The sequence below is a fragment of the Salminus brasiliensis genome, chromosome 13 (assembly GCF_030463535.1).
Source record: "Salminus brasiliensis chromosome 13, fSalBra1.hap2, whole genome shotgun sequence".
Lineage (NCBI taxonomy): Eukaryota > Metazoa > Chordata > Actinopteri > Characiformes > Bryconidae > Salminus > Salminus brasiliensis.
This window is the reverse complement of record NC_132890.1, coordinates 11,348,812-11,370,523: the sequence shown is the minus strand read 5'-3', so window position 1 is coordinate 11,370,523 and position 21,712 is coordinate 11,348,812. Positions and strand designations below refer to the sequence as shown.

General features: G+C 45.4%; 1 protein-coding gene across 1 annotated transcript in view; it reads right to left on the bottom strand.

Annotated features, from left to right (window-relative positions):
* Positions 1-1,471: 1,471 nt before the first annotated feature.
* The window catches only part of smad6b (SMAD family member 6b), a 38,163-nt gene continuing 17,922 nt past the window's right edge, over positions 1,472-21,712 (bottom strand). Inside the window, exon 4 of the mRNA XM_072694800.1 lies at positions 1,472-2,439. Within this exon, the coding sequence (XP_072550901.1) occupies positions 1,889-2,439 (551 nt within the window). The 3' untranslated portion in view covers positions 1,472-1,888. The remainder of the gene's footprint in view (positions 2,440-21,712) is intronic.

The following is a 21,712-nucleotide window of genomic DNA, read 5'->3' as shown; positions in this document are numbered from 1 at the left end:
CACCAAGACTGGGAACTTGACAGTAGACTACTGTGATGCCCTGCCCAGTGCTTGCCCAGAGGAGCTGGCACCATTATTGTTAAATTCAGAATGCGCCGAAGGAAAGCATTGTTTGGCACCGCAGTCAGATTGTTGCTTTATGCGAGCTGGATGTTGGCAATAGAGTCCACAGCCAACTCCCACCTCTTCCCAACCTCCACCCTTCTCCTCCTTCTCATCCAACGAGTCTGACAAGCAACACCCGCAATTAGAAAGGAAGCCAGCTCGGCCACATCCAGCCCGACTGCGGCCCGCACTGGCTTCCCCATCGGCCGTTAGAAAGCCTTGGTTTCAACGTGTGCATGCTTGGGGATCTATCAGTCCTACCGGTCTGGAGCCACTACTCCCTCCTCTGGTCACTTATTGTGAGGAGAAGAGCAGCCGGGCCCATAAAACCACGGACTGCGACCGCCACGGATGTTCGTCTCGCGGCAGGCATGCAGGCTGGATTTAGCCGGAGCTGTGGACAAGGAAATTGGGCCAGGCCTCATCTCTCCAAACCAAGCTCCTCCCCTCCACAAAGTGTCGGCCACTCAGGCTTTCAAGGACCTCAAGGAACTCTGGTTGCAGCCCTTTGTCCGCCAATCAAGGCAGCACGAGGCAAGATTGATGTCTGGGCGTAACATGGAGATGAATTTGGACTTTGGAATGAAATAGGATCGATGTTGGCCTAAGAAGGCTGTAATAAAGAATGCAGGTCCAAAATAACCTAAAATAACTGAAGTCGAGGCTTAAAAATGTTGACCAAATGGCATAGCTCATTTCTGATCCAGTGGTTTGCAATGTAACAGAAGAAAAGCCGACATGAAGCAACTGGTTTACTTGAAGCCATGTCCAATGGTGCGAATTCTTTTTCCATTTTCAGAATGTCTTCAAAACCATTCCATCATTCAGCTCCTCCCATGGACCGGGAGGGTAATAGAGAGAAGAAGAGCTAAAGAGAGGAAGCTGAAGGGAGTGTATTAGAGTTTATAATGCTGACTTGATAAGAATTCCTGTGCTGCTCCCTTGTACAGACGCCAAGAAACCGACTTCTAGAGAAAGAGCATTTCAGTGATAGTGGTCAACACAATGCACACACACTCGTTCTAGCCTTCACAAGTAACACAGGGACATAAGCGTAGCCTTTGGCAAGTTAGACAATCATGACTGCAGGGGGTCCTTTCACAGTGCCCACTCAACTGCTAGACACTTTGCAGCCTGTGGCAAAACATGAGAAGAACTCCGTTCTTTGTGCATACACTCGGAAAGGCAGTGCTATAGACACACCAGAACAAAGTGCTTTAAGTGGTCACCATGAGGAGGCAAATGAAATTGACTGTGCTTCTCAAACAGTGAGGTTCTGGTTGCTGACCTTAGGGTTACTGACCTGATGACAAAATCTGTGGTTATGGAGCTGAAGGTTCAACAAAAAAGTGAGCAGATCAAGATATATAATGCGAATACTTTATTATCAATGTGTGAATGGTGTTAGCTTTTTGTCTGGATATTAATAATATATGAAAACTATACACCAAAACCAGGCTGATCCTATTTTTGCTGTATAATTTTTCAAATTGGTATTGAAAGATTCTTTATCTTTATAGATATTTATATATATAATATATATAAGCCAAAGTGCATTTCCTGTTTTTTTCCACTTGTCCATGTACACATTGCACCATACATAAATAATTACATTGTAAAAATGACTCCAGTATTTACAAGTATAATATATATTTCATATAATATATAAAACTTTATATTAAATCTAAGTAGATGATATTTGGGATAGTTTGTCGGGGGTCCGTAGAGTCTCTCGGCGCGTCTCTTGAGTTCAAAGTCTGAGTCTGTTCGGTTTGTGTGTGTGTTATCTGTGGTTGTTGAGGAGGATTTCGAGCCAGCACGGGCAGGAGGTGATGAACTGGCGTGAGTAGCAGGGGCCCCAGCCCTTGGCGAAGCTGATGCGGACACTGTTGGGGTCGTAAGGGCCATCTGGGAGTGCCGGCTCCGCCCCCTGCCGCAGCAGCAGCGCCGAGCGCTCATAGTCAAACACCTTGATGGAGTAGCCGGGCATGACCTTGCGCACCACCAGCAGGCCGCGCGTGGCTGGTCCGGCCTCCAGTGTGGGCGAGTTGACGAAGATCGGGTGCTGGCTGCGGTTGTAGGCCCACACGCCGTCGGGCTCCTTGCTGAGCAGCAGGCCGTACCCGATCTTGCCGCGGGTGCGCTGGGCGGTTCCGCTGCGCCGCTCGCCGCTCAGCTGGCCCAGGCAGAAACCTGTGCCTTGAGGTAGGTCGTAGAAGATGCTGACGGAGGGCTCGTACACCGGGTAGAGGCGGCCCACCCGCGTGCGGTGCTCCCAGTACGCCACGCTGCACCAGTGCGTCTGTTTGGGGGCGTCCGGTGACAGGCTGGCATCTAAAAAAAGAGAAAAAAAGAGAGGGTTAGCAACTGACATATTTAGCATTTAGCTGCCAGAATAACATTTCTACACAATGTTTCCATTATCAAATGTACCACAAATCAAGACAGACCAAAGTTTGCGGCTTTCCATTTGCACTGAAGCTACAAGGCTAATGCAGCTGGCATTAAACTGCCATCATACCAACTGTGTGACTAAATGAACCATGCACATGTGTAAGGTAATTTCTGACTAAACTTGCTTATGTGGTTTCAAAATCCAGGCTTTAAGATAAATCCTGCTTCTGGTTTTAGCTAGTTAGCATGTAGCTTACACACTGCAAGTAGATGTACATTAGCTTCCACTGCTTGTTAGCTACGTTATCCTTGTGCCTCCAACATAAAACTAAAGAAGAGAAGTTCAGACACCAAACATGTGATCAGGTGATCAAGTAAATTTGGGGTTAAACTGTATACATGACACTTTTCTCCAAAATATCACTTTACATCGAACCTTTAAAGTGAAGCAGTCATATTAACCAATGTCCACCCCCCCTTCGTCCACCCCTACCTTATTCTCTGTCTCTACTTCTCAGCTTTCAGGTCTCTCAGCTCATTTAGAGACCTTTTCTAAAACTATGTTTCACTCGTCAAGAAATACATCAGGAATTAAGGAAGGAACGGTGTTATTATACAACTTTAATATCCATGTCTGGGATTTCACCTGACCCATGTTATAAGGTAACTGTCACTGACCTAAATCAAAGGTGTTTGTGCAGGAGCAAGAAGGAGTTGGTAGACTTGTGACGCTGCACTTTTTTGCACGGCCTCACGAGGGCACTGCTTTGAGGCTTCAGATCTGATTATCACTCAAACTATTAGCCTTTTTTATGTCGTACAATCATGAAAGCACTGTATCTATTAACGTTTGCTCCACTTGGCGCATGATCAGAAGGCTAGTACAGAAATACCAGCGGTCAGTAACACCTGTAGAGAGCTGCGAGAAAGAAAGAATGAGAGCAGATCCAGAAGCTCATCTTCACTGTAAATCAGCTCGCTAATTCACTTTTCATGCCTGAGGAGTCTGAGGCTGTGTTCAGTGCCAAAGCCCAGCGCTCTCTCAGTGAGTTACAACTCCCTGGATACCTGTCGAACTTTGCCTCACACACACACACATACACATGTATATATGAGCCGCACACACAAATGCTTCCACATGTAGGCTAATAGTAGTTTGTGTATATTTCTGCCTCATTTTAGTCCTTTTCTGGTAAGGAGGCAAGCATTTATTGGGGAGGGGAGGGTTATGAGCTCATATCCGTTGGTGTCCATCCACTACAACTTCTCTCTCTCTTTGTCTGTTTCTCTTTCTGACCTTTCTGTCTTTCCGTCTTTCGCTCTCTGCTTCTCTCTTCCCCTCTCTGTCTACATTCCAGTGGATGGATGAAGGTGGCGGTGGGGTTTTGGGGGTGATGTTGAGGGGGTGTGTGGTGAATGTCCCCTCCCTCTCTCTCTGCTCCCGCTGCGGGCCAGGGGGACGGCATTCAGCTCCCTGACAACTTAGCCCAAGCTCGCGACCTGCTGACCTCCCAGGCTTCGCCCTATCAGCTCCCATTAACTCGCACACAGAGTGATGCCATTATTTTGCTTCAGAGAGTCTACTGGCAGAGGGGGATTTAAAGAGCCCGCTCTGTGGCCCCATTCCTTTCACTGGCCCTAATGAACGCCCCGGCCCATTACCCAGAGCCTTTAAGGTGGAGTACCGCAGATAGACTCACACACGCACACACGCTCTGGCCACTGCAAAACACATCAGACATGTCAGACACACACTCACATGCATATTAACCAGCAAACGCTGGCCGATTCGATGTCTCATAAGCATAAAACACACAACCAAAAAACTGCATAACCAGTATGGCCTGTTCGAGTTTGATCTACAGCTCTAATGTGGGAGGGGGAATGTGACTAGTGCTGCCATGCGAGCTGAGCTGCGGTACAAGGACTGGATGTGTGTGTGGGGGAGTAGAAGTGTGGTTGCACGCACACACACACACACCGAGCACACTAAAATGGCCCTCTTCGCTGGGCCCCTGAATGTTACCATTAGTGAATTCCACAGATCCCGCGCTAGCCTACAAGGCAGCTTTTTTTCCCTCCTCCACAGCCTTTATAGCCCTCTGGCCGCTATCATTTCAGAGGCTTTGAACATGGCCACAGCCTTATGGGCAGTGTGCACAGAGCAGACGACACACAATCCAGCAGAACACACAGTTAAACACAAAGGCCTTTGTGAGAGCAGTGACTTATTCACATTCAATCTGAGCATCAAAGTGTGGCAAACATACAGTTTCAGAATCCTGAGGATGTTCGATGAGGGCTAGGTTTATTCCTATTATCTTAGACACTAATGGAGAAAAATGAGGGAGGAGGGTTAGAGAGTCAGAACTATAGAGAAAAAGAGAGAGAGAGAAACAGTGAAAAAATGGGAGAGCAAGATAAAGAGGGGCCTAGAGAAGTAGAAACAGAGAGAGAGAGAGAGAGAGAGACGCTGTCTCGTGGCTTTATTCAAAGGTGTGAGGAACGAAGCTTAATAGTATATTTAATGTTTAGTTTGGGAGCAGCTAATGCACATTACAGGATGTCATGCATGTGTATATATGCATTCACGTGTGTGTTTGTGTGTGTGTGTATATGCCTGTATGTGCTGTTCTACATTCTTGAAGTGTGTGAGAGTTGAAGAGAATATCAGGCGGTGTTTTTGTTTTGGAGCAAAGTGTGTGTTTTGGCTGGGTTGCGTCTTGCTGAGCGCTGCTCTATGCATTTGTGGAGAGAGAGAGTGCACGACAGAGAGAGTGAGAAAAAGAGAGAGAGAGAGAGAGAGAGAGAGACAGAGCAAATCTTTCTATGAAGGGCATACTCATTAGAACCTCCTTAACAAAACAGTGCCATCTCTCTCTCACGTTCTCACCCCCCCTCCCCTTTCACTCTCTCTCTCTCTCTCTCTCTCTCTCTCTCCACCCCCGCCTCACAGCCCCTTAATTCTGTCCCCCTTCATCCAACACACACAGTTCTGTTTGGAAATAATCAGCACAGCCCTTTTGGCCTCTCTGCCTACCTCTCTCCCTCTCTCTCTCTCTCTCTCTCTCTCTCTGTTCACTGTTGACGTGTCTTCTTTAATATGCGGTCTTCGTTTTTTCCACCACTGTTCTTCTTGTGTTCGTCATCTCCAAATCGTCCACTGCATTTCACCGCACCGCTAATTGCCCTGTGCGAGCAGTAGGCTGCTGTTAAAGCAGTTGAACATGAGTTTTCGCTGCCTTTCACAGAGGCCAGGTAGGGTAGGAAAATGCACATCAGCATGCTGAAAACAAGCAGGATGCACAGTTCCTGTCTGCGCCTTCCCCCTGAGACCGCCATCAGTGAGACTCTTCTGACAGCGGGCCAGTGCAGGAACTGCCGCCTCACACACGCTCACAGGCCGCTGTACATGCTCACACACTCAGAGTGCACTCAAGCAACCCTCTGTTAATGATACAAAGTGCACTCGGAGCATGCAACTATGAGGAATGAGACACAGTCAAACTGCGGCTCCAGCCACTGGTTTAATGACAGCACTGTCATAACACTGTCCTTATTAAAGCTGCAGTATCATAGGTGTTGAAACTGAGCCAGTTTAACATCACTGTTGGTAGAAAGTGTTAACCTAAAAGGGGAATTATGGCCTAAACTAGCCTTCACTACATTATTCGTCATGTTATGACAACTTTCTGTAGTGCAGCATTGCTTTCTCAGCCTCGTCAGTGTACTGCACACTAAAATACCCAGCATACACTACATTAATACCTCCTACAACTATTGGGAATCCTCATCACGCTGATAAAGAAGGCTTTAGCATAGCCATTGATTAGCCATGTAGGACAACAAGCCTACAAAATCTTGATCAAGGGGCATAGAAAATTGTTGGTGCTGTCGCCTCACCGCTTTCATGCAAGCACTTTTTTGGTTTGTGGATAATGAAGCGGATAGATGCCACTGTTGCAGGCTGCCTCCGTGTCTGTGTTACCTTCTGTCTCTCTCCACTTAGATAGGCTATAAGAGTCAGATCTGCCAGTGTCGTCAATGTTCACATTCTCTGTACTTCATAAATCCAAACAGAACTAATTCCATTACTTTACCATTTACAGATTAAATGATGGCCCATCTGTCCGGCCTGTTGTGGTCTCCTCCTACCTGCTTCAGATCAGTTGCCCACCCTCCAGATACTGCTTTCTGCCTCGGACTAGTTGCCCAGCCTCCATTACAGACTACATTGAAGTCAAATTAGACTAACCATTAATCTTCTAATTGCTACTATTATCAGCATTTATCAGTATTTCAGCATTTATTAGTAATTTATCATTAGTTTTGACCAGAAGAGGATGGATCCCCTGTGTAAGTCTTGGTTCCCCCCAAGGCTTCTTCCTCCAGCTTTGAGGGAATTTTTTTTGCCTTTGGCTTTATTACTCAGGGTTACATGTTTTACGTGCTGTTGCTCTTTTGTCTTTTTACTGCATTCCTGTACATCTGCTTTTCAACATCAGTTGTGCTCCTTTAGGATCTGTCAGTGTAACACTCATCATCAATGAGCACTAAGATGAACTTGGATGTCTGTATATTCATTAGAATACTCATAACCATCCCTAATGGTAATTGAGAACATTCTGATGAACATCTGATGTCCCATATGAGAGCTAACAGAACCCATAACCGTGTGGTTTCTGGAAGACTGTGTGTTCCCCTCATTTCCGAGCGGTTCGCGGGCACTCGCACCCACACACGTGCACACAAAGCGAGGAAAGAAAGCTGGGAGCAATTACGCCACTTTGCATCTGTTTAACCCCTCCACCTCCCAGCAGCTCCGTTTATCCATTAGGAGAGCAGCAGGTGTTATTATCGCCATTATATTCTCACAACTGTCTCCTCTACACGTCAGTCTCCATAGACACCCTAACATGCTGCCAGCAGCCAGCGGAGACACTGTCACTCAGCGGGAGCTCGGAGTATACCAAGGAAAACTTAGGTCGCACCCACTGTGACCAGGAAGAAGGGGACGAGAAGATGAATGAATGGAAAATTGTTTGCCATTTTTTGTGAAAACCACTGTCTGTGACTAAACTAAGCATTTTCTCCCAGCATCCTTATACACGTACAGTTAATTGACAAAGCTTTTTTTTTATTTTAAATCACACAAATCGTAGGGGTTGTGATTTTTAGGGTTTATTTTGGTAGAGCACAGCCAGATCATTCTGAGGCACCACCTGCCTAATGTTGTGTAGGTCCCTCTTGTGCCGCCACAACAGCTCTGACCTCTAAAGGTGTTCAGTAGTACCTTGCACCAAGACATTAGCAGCAGATCCTTTCAGCAAGTCCTGTTAAGTTGTAAGGCTGGGCCTCCATGGATTGCATCAATAAGCCTGATGTCACTTCCCCGGTTGTCCTTCCTTGGAGCACTTTTGGTAGGCACTGACCACTGCATACCGGGAATATCCCACAAGACCTGCATGGTGCCTGGTGTTTTGCTTCATATTCCAAGAAACTGACTGACTGTTCACATGCTGCCTAATATCTCCCACTCCTTTGACAGATTCCAATGTAGATTAAAATTTTTAATTTGTTTTACTTCACCTGTCAGTGTTGCTAGGGGGTTCTGGTGATGTGGTTCTTCTTTATAATGGAAAGCCCTTAGATATGGTTCTGTAGGAACATGTAGTTTTGTTTACCATAAAAATACTTAAATAATAAAAGGAATTTTAGGGCCACCGTTTTCATTGCAGTCTCTCCTGGTCCTTATGCACTGGCTATGACTAGTTGGTGAGGGTCTACAGGGACTTTGGTGCATCTATGATGCTGTTACACAACAGCACACCAGCAGATCAGCTCTAATTCGTTCCCGAGCAGCACTTGGATCACAACAGAACCTGAACCAGCTCTCTTGGCACTGCTCCATGAATTCCGCCTGGAGATCCAGAGCTTTGAAGAGAAGATGCACTATGTGACAGCGCATTGCCATTAAAGCTCTCCGTCAGAGCAGGATGATTTAATGGTGTTAGCAAACCGCACTCAAACAGTGGATCAAAGGTGATAACTCGGGAGCGCGACCAATTGGGATCAGTCAACAGCTTGCTGTTCAAACTGTCTGTGTTAAAGACGGAAGGGGGGGGGATGGGCAGCACTGGATCCTTTCAAAGTATACACACGAGTTTCTGGAAAGCAGCCTTTCATTTCTGCCCTCCGTTTTGTCTCGCTTCATTGGCAAACGTCTTCAAAAAGTAAAAAAGCACACACATGCACACGACATACACACTTGCCCAGAGGCGTTACCCTTTGAATGTCCACACTTGCTTATAGTGCCCTGTTAAGACTGCGGCACAATCACTTGGGTAAACAGACGCGTTTCATAGCTCTTTTTTCTCATCCCGTGCTTTGCAGGGCAAAGAGCGAGATTGTTCACCAACAAGGAACGTGCTCCATGGTAACCACTCCAGAGCCATACGCACGCTTCTCCTCCTGTATCCCTCTGCTGAGGAACACAGAAGATCAAAGCCAGGACACTGCGGTTAATAATGACTGGACTAAACTGCAGATAACTCTGATAATACTGTACAGTTTCCAATCTTTGTTTTACGCATCTCAATAGCTTCTTTAAGACCTTTGTAATAACCTGTAGGTTCAATTTGTGTATTTATTTTGTTGGAAATAAAATACTAGAAATTGTTCTATCATACACTCTTAAAAAGAGGTTTTGAGTTTTTTTAGTAACAGGCCAAGAATCTGTGTCTTATGCCCTGTTGATTTACTATTAAACGGGGGGGTTGGGGGGTTGAGCCAAGCCGTTTTGCCATCAGCAGCCGGAGTCTGAGAGGGCACAATTAGCCGTGCCCTCTCCAGGTGGGTAGAGGGGTGTTCTCTCTTCCCTCAGCACTCTTAAAGCAATGTTGGCCGACACAGTCATCTATTAGCTCCTGAGGTGAAGTTCGGGACACGACACATTCTCCTGGGTGTTTCGGCTACCAGGTGATGCTGCATCAGCAGCAGTTCGAAAAAGAGGCGGCGACTGGCTTCACATGTATCAGAGAAGGCATGGGTTAAGTCTTTACCCTCCAAGTGTTGGGAGCACTGCTAGTTCTAGGGGGAGCTATGAATGGGTGGGTTAACTGGCTGTACCAAAAAGAGAAATAAGGGGAAAAAATTTGACAAACAAAATTGAAAAAAACAACAACATACTATTAGATGTTCAGTCCACACAAAAGTGTATTGCAGCTAAATTACTTACATTTTAGGTTAACAAACCAATTTTTAGTATAAAAATGCCACACAAGACCCACTCTGTACGATATGCTGCATACCCTGCTTGGCTGCTAATGAACAGAAGGCTTCACATGGACTGAAATAACATGAAAACTAGTAAAAGAAAGAGACAGGCGGAGGGGTTAAAGATGGGACCACCCCCACGCCTCCCGTCTCTGCCCTACCACCCAGCACTTAAGCAGGGTGAGCTGGGAGTAATTACTACTAAAGTACACAAAAAGGTCTTGAGAGTTTCAATGACAATCCGCTCTTATTATCCAGTAATGCTTTTAAAAGCACCATGCAGGGAAGAAAAGAGAGAACAAGAGCAGAGAGAAAAGAACAGCCCTGGGGTAAAAACTCACATCCAGATTGAGAGAGAGCAAAAGAGTGTGTGTTGGGAGAGAAAGAAAGTGAGAGAGAGAGAGACAGCGAAAGAGAGAGGCAGGCAAACAGCAGCAAAACTGCGAGGGCCTGTCGTCTCTTCCCACCAAACTGCAGGCCCACATCCCTCTCTTTTTCATCCCCCCGCTAATCCAGGGAATTCTGAAAAGATGAACTCATTCCTCCGCAGCTCAGAGAGAGAGAGAGAGCACTGTTGCCAGTCCGTTTAACCAGAGAACGAGAGCGTGCGCGCGCGCGAGAGAGAGAGAGAGATGGAAAGGAGGGGGAGTTGGGAGTCTCTTATCCTGTGCCAAGGATTAGATTCCCCTCCAGCTATTAGACTCTACCACTTCCCTGACAGGCAGAGGGGGAGACAGACCGAGAGTGTGTTTGTATGTGTGTGTCTTCGTGTCTGTGGGAGAGAGAGACAGGGAGAGAGAGAAAAAGAGGGAGGGTGGGAGGGAGAGAGGAGAGAGGGGCAACGGCAAAGAGGAGGGAGGACATGAGAGGAAGGAGAAAGAGTGCAGTTTTATGGTGGACAGAATTCATCTTTTGACGCCACTCCTGACAGACCGGAGCATTCTTTTTCCTGCTCTGGCTGGACAGCGAGGCTGCTCTTGGGTTCTTCGGAGTGGGAAAAACTGAAACATAATAAACTGAAGCATAATAAACACAGCAAGCTTGGGGCCCCTAAAGCCACCCCCCACACACACAACACTACCACCACCACCACTGCCACCACATACTCTACCCCCCGCTCCGGCTCCGACGTGGTATGGCTCTGATTTTTTAGACAACTATCACTACAGGGCAACTTACAACTCACTAACAGGCCACATTTAGGCTGGCGTCTGTGCTATCTCTGCCATCAAAGACTGCTCTATCAGCCAGACGCACTAACCGGCCCTGCACTCTCACACAGATGGATTTCTATCTCTCTCTCTCTCTCTCTCTCTCTCTCTCTCTTTCTCTCTCATGCACGCACACTCTCGCTTTCACTCTCTTGCGCTCTCTTTCTCTCTGGGGCCTGTAATGTGTTTCGGCGACATTAAAGAAGCCTGAGTGAGCACAGAACAGAACAAACAAGCATGCCAAAGTAAAAGAACCAAACAAAGATCTGCCCACCAACAACATCAGTCACTGTGCACACCGGAGCCTGAACAGGTTGCTGCCAATACCAGCACCCAGTACAGATTTTGTAGAGCTTAAACCCCAGATAACAATCAGCTGCTGTCATTTTAGAGAGTACAAAAATAGTTTCTTGACAGTTACTTAATGGTGATCCATTCAAATCATTCGGCAATTGAAGCCACTGAAATCAAGTCACAGCGGAATTACGTTCACACCAGTCACAGTAAAATGTATCAGTGTGTAGAAACTGGTCCACCAGTGAAGCTACATTTGTCAATATAGATTTTTTGATATTGTCGTTGTAGGTCCGAAGAGAAGATGCAGGTGTCCGAATCGTAAGGTGTAATTTGAGCATGATTTTGAGGGCATTAAAATCACCCACAATGAACTTATAATTTATAGTAAGCATTGTAGCTCACCACATCACCTGAATGTTGACCAAAATGCGTCCTATGTAGTGCAATACTAATAGGGAGCATCCATTTCAGTCACAGCCCTTGTGGCTCCATTTCTGCCATTTAACATTTTGGCAAAATTTGGCACCAAAATAGCATATGCTCCAAAATGACTACGAATGAAATTGTTTTACATTGACGTCCATTGAAAGTTAAGATGCTATTTCTCCTGTTAAGTTGCTATTTTTGAGATACAAGGTTTTGGCATGACAGTGACGATGTGTATTGTTTTAATGATAAAATAGAGATAAATCTGAAAAAAGAAATTTTCCTTACCTCAATGTATGTCTCCTACATTAATGAATAAAAAAATATGTTTCAGGGCAAAATCCTATCTGCAAACAGTGTCCCAGAAATGCACCCAGAAATCAATGTTTTATGTAATTGATTTCTGTGATGTGTAGCTTTTAGAGGCATTAAACGCTTCAGACATCGGGTTCACAACACTACTCCTGTGATCAATTCTGACTCGCTCTGACTCTCTAGAATGGTTTGTTTCACAGTAATAGTATCATGATGCAGTGAACTGAACTTTACCTCAGTTATGATTAACAAACGATTATTTTAATGAACAGTTGGCATGGTGTTTTCTTTGGAACAAGCTGCTCAGGTTGCTAAGATTAAGTTGGTTAGGACCAGAATAGTCTGTTCAAATGGTAAAATGATGAATTATTCAGACTCTAGTGGCTCCAAAGTTCTAAAGAACATTTCAATGGATTGATTCATGAAAAAAACAAGACCTACAGAATTTGACATTGGCCTATACACTGATATATTGTGCCGTCCAGCTTACTAACCAAACCCTAAGCACAATCAGTGACCAGGGTGCACTGCAGAAGACCAGGGAAGTGCAGCAGGCTGGGCCTGAATTGCTCAGCCAGTGCCTTAATCCTTGCTCTAAGGCTCTGTGGTGTTAATGATGGACTTGGGCGCTTGGACAGATGATCATAAGATTCACACCTCGGGCTCATGCAAAGCCCAGCTCTTGGCTCCTCCAGCGCAGGTCCAGCCTCTCCCTGGCCCCCTGCGCTCACTGCTGTTCACACTTCAACACATGAGGCGTTGGAGAACCACAGAAACAAGTGGGACAGCCTATCTGTAGGAACACAAGAGTCTGTACCAAGGACTCCTGTCCTTCTTAGCTTCTTAGAATCAGAGGGCTGATCTCAGATCAGATGTCCTGCAGTAGTCATTAGAACGAAAGGCAAAAAACTGCTCCTAGATGTGTGGTCACTGAAGTAACACACACAATACACTGAAGGAGTATAATGTGAGTGTCATAAGTATGTAAATTTGGTGGAGTTGCACAAGACCTCTGGCGAGAACTGTGTAATGCTGTGTACCCCGAATCTTATTTGTTTATTTATTTCTTTATTTCTTTTAATTTTAATAATGTTTTACACAGCAAATTGTGCTCTCTCTGACTCTGGCCACTGATGGCAAACTGGCACGGCTCAGGATTCAAACATGTAACCTCTTGGAGACAGCTGTTGGGCAATAGATGCGATTTGTATTTATTTATAGCAGAGGTGTAAAAGCTAATTACACTCTCTAACTGTAGGAGGAGCCCAGGAGCAACAAATATCTCTCATAATACTGTGTTAGTGAAGTCCTTAAACACGGGTTGTGAAGTTCATCTTACATAACAGTTAATCATTGTAAAATAATCAGAATCAAGCTAATGACCAAGTGTAGTTACACATACAAGAATTGTGTTGTTGGTTGCACAGCAGCTCACAGTGCAGTGTAACAGACAACACACATCAGCAGTCACCAAATAATTCATAGCACTTATTGCATAACAGTTCTTAAGCCCTGGTTTCAAGGGACTATGAATGTTTCATCCTTGTATTAGTATTTCGGAGCTACACTGTTTTCCTAAAATGGCAAGAATGAGTAAGCCTTTTCATTTCTACAGGTGAATCCAGCAGTGGATTGAGCCAGAGGGAGCAGGGGAAACCCAAACGCTGTTCTACTGCCAACAGTGCAAGCACAGAGAAGCTGTGCAAAATTCCTGGAGAGACCGCAGAAACGCAAACTCCACTTCCCATCACCACACCATGCTTTCCCTCCATGCATGTCCCACAGGTGTGCCACAGCATACTGAGAACAGCCTTATGAGTTCATCAGGGGGAACAGCGATCCATATATACACGCTCCAATCCAAACTTGGTCCTGTGAGTAAGCATTCAATGGGCTCTGACAGCTGAATAAAACACTGCAGATACACTTTCAGGTCAGTGATGGAGCGAGTTGCTTTAAGACAAATGCCGTGTATCTGGATCGTGTGTGTCTGCGAGGTGAAGGACACACACTTGGCTTGGTGAATGCCCGACTATTGATCGGCCTGGCGGACTGCGTACGCTCGGGGTAAATGCGTTCTGTCAGGGCGCCGCTGAGCGTGTGCTCTGTTTCAATCACAACAACTCACAACCAAGCTCTCAAGAGCAGCCGATGTGGCTAAGCGGCCAAGCCAGCTTTTTCTTTGCATCTGGCCATTAAAAATGCAGAAGTGAGCATTACTGATCGTTTACAAGCAGGTCGCAATTGTGTCTGTCAGCAAAACAGGGATGGAGAGGAATGGCAGGCTTGTGTCTGGACCCTAAGAGACGTTCTGCTGCACACTGGATATGCATTATGTAATAATTCAAAACTACATGCATAATTACATAGTTAAAAGGGTACACTGGGCCTACAGCTTCTGGTACTCAAAGTTTGTAAAATTGGATTCTGCATTGTGTTCATGCTTCGTTCATATAGTGTAATATTCAATGTATTTTCCATACATCTGCATGCACTAACCCGTAACATACAAACTGTGAGCATTCGGTACGGACACGTACCGTTACACTGCAAAAGTTACATGATAAACCTTTGCTTTACATAATGTGTAGCCAGTTCGCACCTGCAACCTTTTCTCGTCTGGGTGGTGATCATGCAACATCCTGACCTCACTAATGCTTTTGGCACTAAATGCAATCAAATCCTCATAGTAATGTCGAGTAGAAAGCCTTCCTTGGACATTAGAGACAGTCACACACAGGATAAACTCTAATTGATACTCTTGAAAGAAACAATTAAAGATCTGGTGTCCCAATACTACAATTTGGTGTATATGCTTTAAATGTTTAAAATGCCCAATTTGGACCCAATCTTTCCGCTTGTTTCACTAAACTACTACTAAATACTCAAACAGAATGAGGGATGATGGCTTCATGTTGAACAGCTCCATGAGCGAGGGCTAAGAGGGTTAAAGCAAAGAAGAAAAGCCTCCACTAAACTTACAACAACCCCACAACACCATTATACCCATGATCCGCATTTCTAACCATAACCTCGCATTACATCAAACTGTGACTAAGCCCACAATAACCAGAGAGGAATATCCTTTCCTCGTCTGTAAATAGCCTGTGTGCGCGGAGACTTTGTAAAGTCCTCAATAAAGGGCACTGAAGGGCAGCACAAACTCTCCATTGAGGCCTGTAATTACATTTGGAGAGCGCGTCCGAGCTCTGGATCCAGAGATGATGCGCTGGGCTGCTGTGGGTCAACCGTGTGTTCCCGCCACTGCTGGCCTCAAAGGCCGCAGCCTGCGTCTCAGAGGGAGTCTTCCTTTCCACGTGGCGGTTGATCAAAGAGGAATGCTGGGGCGAAATAACACAGGTACGATGTGTTTCGTCACACCACTAATCGCATCACAGGGCGCGCTGCGGCTGTGTGTGCGAGTGAGCGAAAATGTGAAGGAGTGCAGTATGATCTCTGCCAGGCCAAGATTGAAGCCAGTCCAAAAGAGACTCTCTCTCACTCTCTCTCTCTTCCTGTCTCTCTCTCTTTCTCTCTCTAGCTCTCTCGCTCTCTCTGTGTCTCATTAGTTAGGTAATTTCATTTAAGAATTGTCCTTAAATAGCTTTCTCCACCCTCTCCTTTCTAAAAAGCAACTACAGACACTTTGGAACTACAGAAAAGTCCAATACAACATGGAAGAAACAGCATCATTCAGCACTGCTAAGATTAAATCCAAAATAAGGCAGTGTTTCCACTAAGCAACCAGCGATCGGCCACGTGTTTCTGTGTGGCTGTACGGATCACGGAATTTGTCCTCACTCCAGTTTGAGCAGCGTAGCAGACGGGGCCGTCCTGTTTCAGCGCAGATTAGAATCCTCCCTTTGTGAGGTGGAAAGCTCCGCTCCCACTGCTGATGGATCCTATTTGGTTCGAATGAATAATATTTCCACATTTACAAGCAGCAAACATGAGTGGGGGGAAGAAAAAAAGGGGAAAAAAGAAAACAAGTCTCCACAATTGCAATGGTGTTCTGGAAAAATCTAAAAATACGCCAGTGCCAATACGAGTTAGCCTGACAACTTTGCACTGCGTTCAACCCTTCTGATTGCAGCACCCCTTCCTAAGACGGCCGCTACATCATTTTTGCTTGGCTCAGGCAGTGGAAAAGAGTGTAAGAGAGCGGGAGAGAGAGATGGAGAGAGAGAGAGAGCAACAGCAACAACAGGAAATTCAAATCCAATTCCGTGGCGAATACATCCAGTCTGTTAGCAAAACACTGTGGCGTCAGACTGCTGGAGGGCCGCAGCACTCACTCACTCAGCATTCTACCTCATTTAACACACCTGATTCAACTCATCAGCTTATTACAAAGGCCTACAGAAGCTAAGGAAAACATTCAACTCTGCAGGGTTGCGGCCCTTCAGGACCTGAGTGTGATCCCCGTGCCATTATACGCCAGCCACTCACAAGGCACTCACAATGGGTATAGACCAATATATTGTTTGTTAATTGGTATAGTTATTGTGATATTTGTGGTAATTAGGGTTGAGCCCCAGTTACTTACTAATAAGCCAGTTAGCATTAGCTCTGGATAACAATATGCTCACCATGATAATGACGCTGGTGTTGAAAGGTGTTGACTGGTAGTGAAAGGACAGAATTCGAAATTACAGTTATTTCCCCTGTGGTTTTGGTTCTGTGGCCTACTCGCTACGCTAGTTTTTGCTTAGCTAGCTCAGCTACAAATCCACCTTGTATCAGACAGTTCAGTGCAGCTGCTCTTGACTAACTGCGGAGCTACCAAGAAATAGAAAGGCTAAATGCGACTGCTAGCCGGCTATCTAGGCTTAGATAAGTTAGATAAGAACACCACAGCACAGACCGTGGGCCTGAATATCTGAGAGCACAAAGTCAAGTGAATGGTCTCAGGAGTGTTTTCACCTGTTTTCAGGCACATTAAGTAGACTGGTTCATCCGGGTTTGCTTGCTTTTAAAATATTTAAGATATAAAAAAGTGCTATCTTAATAGCAATTTGTAGTAATATAATCTCAATATGGAAATTCATCTATATTATTCATCTTAAAAAACTTTTGACCTCTCTCTCCCTCTTTCACACACATACACACAAACACTCACTCACACAGTACTTCTCTCACTCTTGGGGGTGAATATTTGAGAAGGTGGGCTGAGTGGGCCCCCTTGCTTAATCCTCGCGGTGCATTCTGCAGGCGCAGAAGAATGCACCAGCTCTTCGCAGTTTTAAAAATACTGCCCCCGCCATCGCTCTCTGCACAACTGTCAAAGTTCCTCTGATGAGAAAGGGGGGGAAAGAATTTTCAGCTTTATTTTAGCCGACTGTTCGGCCAACAGGTCTAAATCGCAACCACCACCTTCTCCCCTTTTGGCGAGAATAAGGGAATTCAGAATTGCTGGGTCCAGAAGGACGGACAGAAAATGAAACATGAAAACGAGAAAAAGAAAAAAAAAAGCAGTAGAATAAGACGGAAAAAAAACAGTGTCAGCATCCACAACTGCCACCACCTCTTCCGCCCGCTCTCCTGGGCCCAGTGGCTTTCAGAGCGGCCGCCGCTCAAACGGGGTATTGTTCGCCCCCCTCGGCAGCCTTGAGAGGAGGCTTGCTAAAACACTAAACCAACAGTTGGACATTCCATACATTTTTAATGGCATGGCTGGCTCTTTATTTGTTGTCCTAACCCCGTGGCCTGGCCGGCATGAATGGCTCTATTGGTAGAAGGCGGGCGGGCAAGGGAGCGGTGCATGGAGAGGAGAGAGAGAGAGAGAGAGAGAGAGAGAGAGAGAGAGAGAGAGAGAGAGAGAGAGAGAAAGAGGGAATGGGCAGCACCAGCCTTCCCAGAGCGCCCTGCAGGATTAGCCCGCTGGCATCGCTGTGCCGGGGAGGAAATCTCCGGGCGAAAACGATAACCTGTGCAAATGGGGCTTATTTTTAAACATGGGATCCTGCATGTGATACGTTCGCAGCTGTTTGAATAATCAAAGCACCCGTGTGTATTACGAAATGCACAGATACATGTTAGCATCTGCGTGAAGAAAGCGGCTCATTTTATTGACTGCTACTGCTGTTGTATCAATAGCACTTGAATAGTTTGTTGGTTACTACTACCAGAGTGTTTGACCTACTTTTGCTAAGTGCTTTAATTAACAATAGTCCCTTTCAAAGTTTATTCATTTTAAAAGTAAAGATTGAAAGATTGAATCAGAGCAAGTGTCTAAGCCCTATTATTGGGAGATTATGAGTTAGATCCATGCTGATGCCACATCCATCCATAGCTTGGAGTCCCAGAGAGCATGGCCTTGTTTTCTCTGGGTGGGTGAAATGACCCACCCTCTCCAATCATCATACAGCAAGTTGCTAGATGAATGCAGGGGTGAATGAATAGCTGATGAAACTGTATTGACGATTAGTGCTCTCCTCCAAGCATGTTGAGCTGTTCAGAGAGGTCAGTAGTATTACATCTATGCATTAGCAAAGGTGCGGTTGGAACTGACCTCATGCATCTCCGAGGACTATGGCTCATCGTCAAGCTCTGAGTACTGGATTGAGTGATTATTATTTTGACTCTCAAGGTGGTACTTCTGTTATTTTTTAGTTTTGAGGTTCCCAAAATCTGTACAAAACATCTTAATTCTATATTATGTGAAAAAAGTATTGCATGCCCAGAAAACATGCTTATATATTAAAAACTTTGCTTGCTTCATAGTTCGGATACCAAAAGACTGAAGTAACTGAAGGCAGAAATGGTCCATAAAAAAACAAAAAAAACAAAAACAAAAAAAAAACAGCCTTCAGACTAGATTACGCCTAGTCCCGTATACTAGGCACGGCCCAGCTACTGATAGTGTTGCCATGAGGGGTAAATAAATACAGTGTTGTTTCTGTTTGACTTATATTCCGGAGTCTATTTCCACACAGAGCAGTAGATTACCCCCAGAGACCAGGCTGTCTGACTCGGAAAAATGCTACAGCCCCTATCAACTGATTGATGAAAGTTGTTTGGGTTCTAGAGCACTGGGCGCTGATGATGAATGCCCGGTTGCAATCTTCAAAAACATTCAAGAGAAAAATGACGCCGGCTGAGAGACAGCATGTATTGTGCTGCTGTGCTGTTAGAAAAGTACGCAACATGACTCTCTGGAAAAATAGGCTGCAGGATCCAAACAATTCCCTAAATCCTCCCCCCATCACAACACCCCCCCTTCCTTACTCGCCGCCCCCCCCCCCCCTCCCCCCAGCCATAAATGCCTCACATCTTGAAATCCTTATAACACTCAAACAACCTGGAGAGCAAACAAAAGATTCTAATCTAATATCCCTGAGATTTCATTCCAATCCCACATCGAGGGGCCAAGTTGAGTATGTGGATACACACACACATACAAACTGGGCTACACAAAACACACCCACAAAGGCATACACACCAACGTCAAACACACATGCTTGCCTGTAAGAAGACAAATAGGATCTGATCCATTTCATTACACATTCAGATGTTTTACAAACAATATAATTTGGCTGTCACAATCAATCGATTAAAAGAATTCATTGGTTACAACTGACCTTCTGGATGAATCTGGATGATTATGATGATACATATTTTATTGGTCTTTCTTACAGACAGAAACAAGTCATTTAATATGCACTGTTTGCTACATTGTGCTTGAAGATTTCGAAAGGATGCCTTGTTTCAAATGAAGTATTTAGAAATTTTTTGAAAGGCTGTGCATGGTACACTGTATGGACAAAAGTATTGGGACACATGCTCATTTATTGTTATAAACAAAACAACAACGTGTGTCCTGCATTTGTTGGAATAACTGTCTCTAGTGTCCAGGGAAGGTTTTCTACTAGTTTTTGGAGCGCTGCTGTGAGGATCAGATTAATTCAGCGTCAAGAGCGTTAGCAAGGTCAGGATGTTGAATGATCAACACCCCAACATCCCAACTCATCCCGTCATTCAAGAGAACACAGTTCTTCTGCTCCACAGCTCAATGCTGGGAGGCTTTATACCCCTCTAGCCCAGCCTGACATTAGGTATGGTGCCAAAATGGTTCATCATAGGCTGTGTGTGTGAACCGAACTCTTTTGTGCACCATTAGACCCCTACTGCTTACTAATAAAATCTGCACAGACAACTTACAATGTAAACTCATTACTGATTAACTGTTTTAATTTACGTAATTAAAAGTTGGCTAATGTTGAGAAAACAGCATCACACAAGGATGTAACAGAAAGTAGCAGCAATTTAGAAGCAGGGTATATAGTATCTGGAACCAAGTTATTTGATTGATTAGGCTGGGGCTTGTTGGGTCTCTTATTTATGTATCAAATGCAGCGTGCTGGAAATCATGCAGGGCGTAAACTGAGCGCAATGTGCTGCCAATTCCGAAGCCTACTTAAAGTGCTTAGAAAGGAGCAGTGATAAGGAAGTAAATAGGCCACCGTGGTTCTGGTAACTGTACTGTAGTACAGTAGAGTGGAGGTAAGTAGCCCATGCAGCTGTCCTCTAATGACTGATAACCATGTGTGTGTTTGTGTAGTTTACTTGTGTTATGTAAGGGGAAAAGGAAGCCAGGCTCTCTGGACAGGAACACACACTCGTAGAGAGTCCTGCAGTCTCAGTGACAGCCTGTGTGTGTGTGTATGTATTTGTGTTCGGTATCACACACTCCATGTGCAAAACTCAGAACAAAACATGTCAGGAAGGTCTACTAACAAGCACACACACACACATTCACACACATACACAAATGCTAACACATCACCTCCAGGCCACTGGCCTTCTCTTCAACATTCCTCAGCCTCCCCCTGTCGTCAAAGGGGCGATTGAGCGGGGCCCAGCGCCCCGGCGCTACAAAACCCAGGCAGGCTTTTTAAAACAGGATGTTTGGCCGAGGCCTCCTTCCCCTCAAATAAACAATCCGCACAACCTGATTTTCTGGAGGCAGGGTGGAAGTACTCGAGTCACATTATTTCCACATCCCGTATCCTGGAGCTTGCGAGGCCCTGGGGGAGCGCGGCCAGGCCTGGGGACTGCGGTGGAAACCTGAGGCCTCGCGCCAGGCAGATAGAGACAGAGAGCTACAGAACGAGAGATAAGGAGAAGGAAAGAGAGGCTACGGCCCACTGGGATGAACCACAGCAAAAAAGAAAGAGAGGGAGAGTTAACACGATCTGGTGTGACCCAGTGCTTCCACAGCCAGGAGCCATTTTAGCTTGCTATCTAGTAGTCTCCTGTCCCTTTGTTCTGATATACATGACTGACACACATTTCTCATGGTCACCAGGTAACCAAAGAGACGAGATGGCCACTGGGGTCAGGGTGTCTCCACTGAAAAAAAAGACAAGTCCAAACACACTGACACTGGTCATGAATCAGTTTATTAGGACATGTCATTATATTATAGCTAAATTTACCTAAAAGGGTTCTTCATTAGTTCTTTCGTAAAGCTAACTGTTTAATATAAAACCATGACTTCTCAAACGCCCCGTCTACCTTGTTCAGGTGTTCGCAACAAAATGTTCCCAACCCACCAACACTCTGCCAGTTCCATTTAAATCTCAATCTCGTATCTCTCATTCCTATCTCCACTTACCAGAGGGGCGGCCTGGCCTTCTACCCCAAAGCAGAAGCCACTGGGCTGGAACTCCAACCCAGCCCATCTCTCT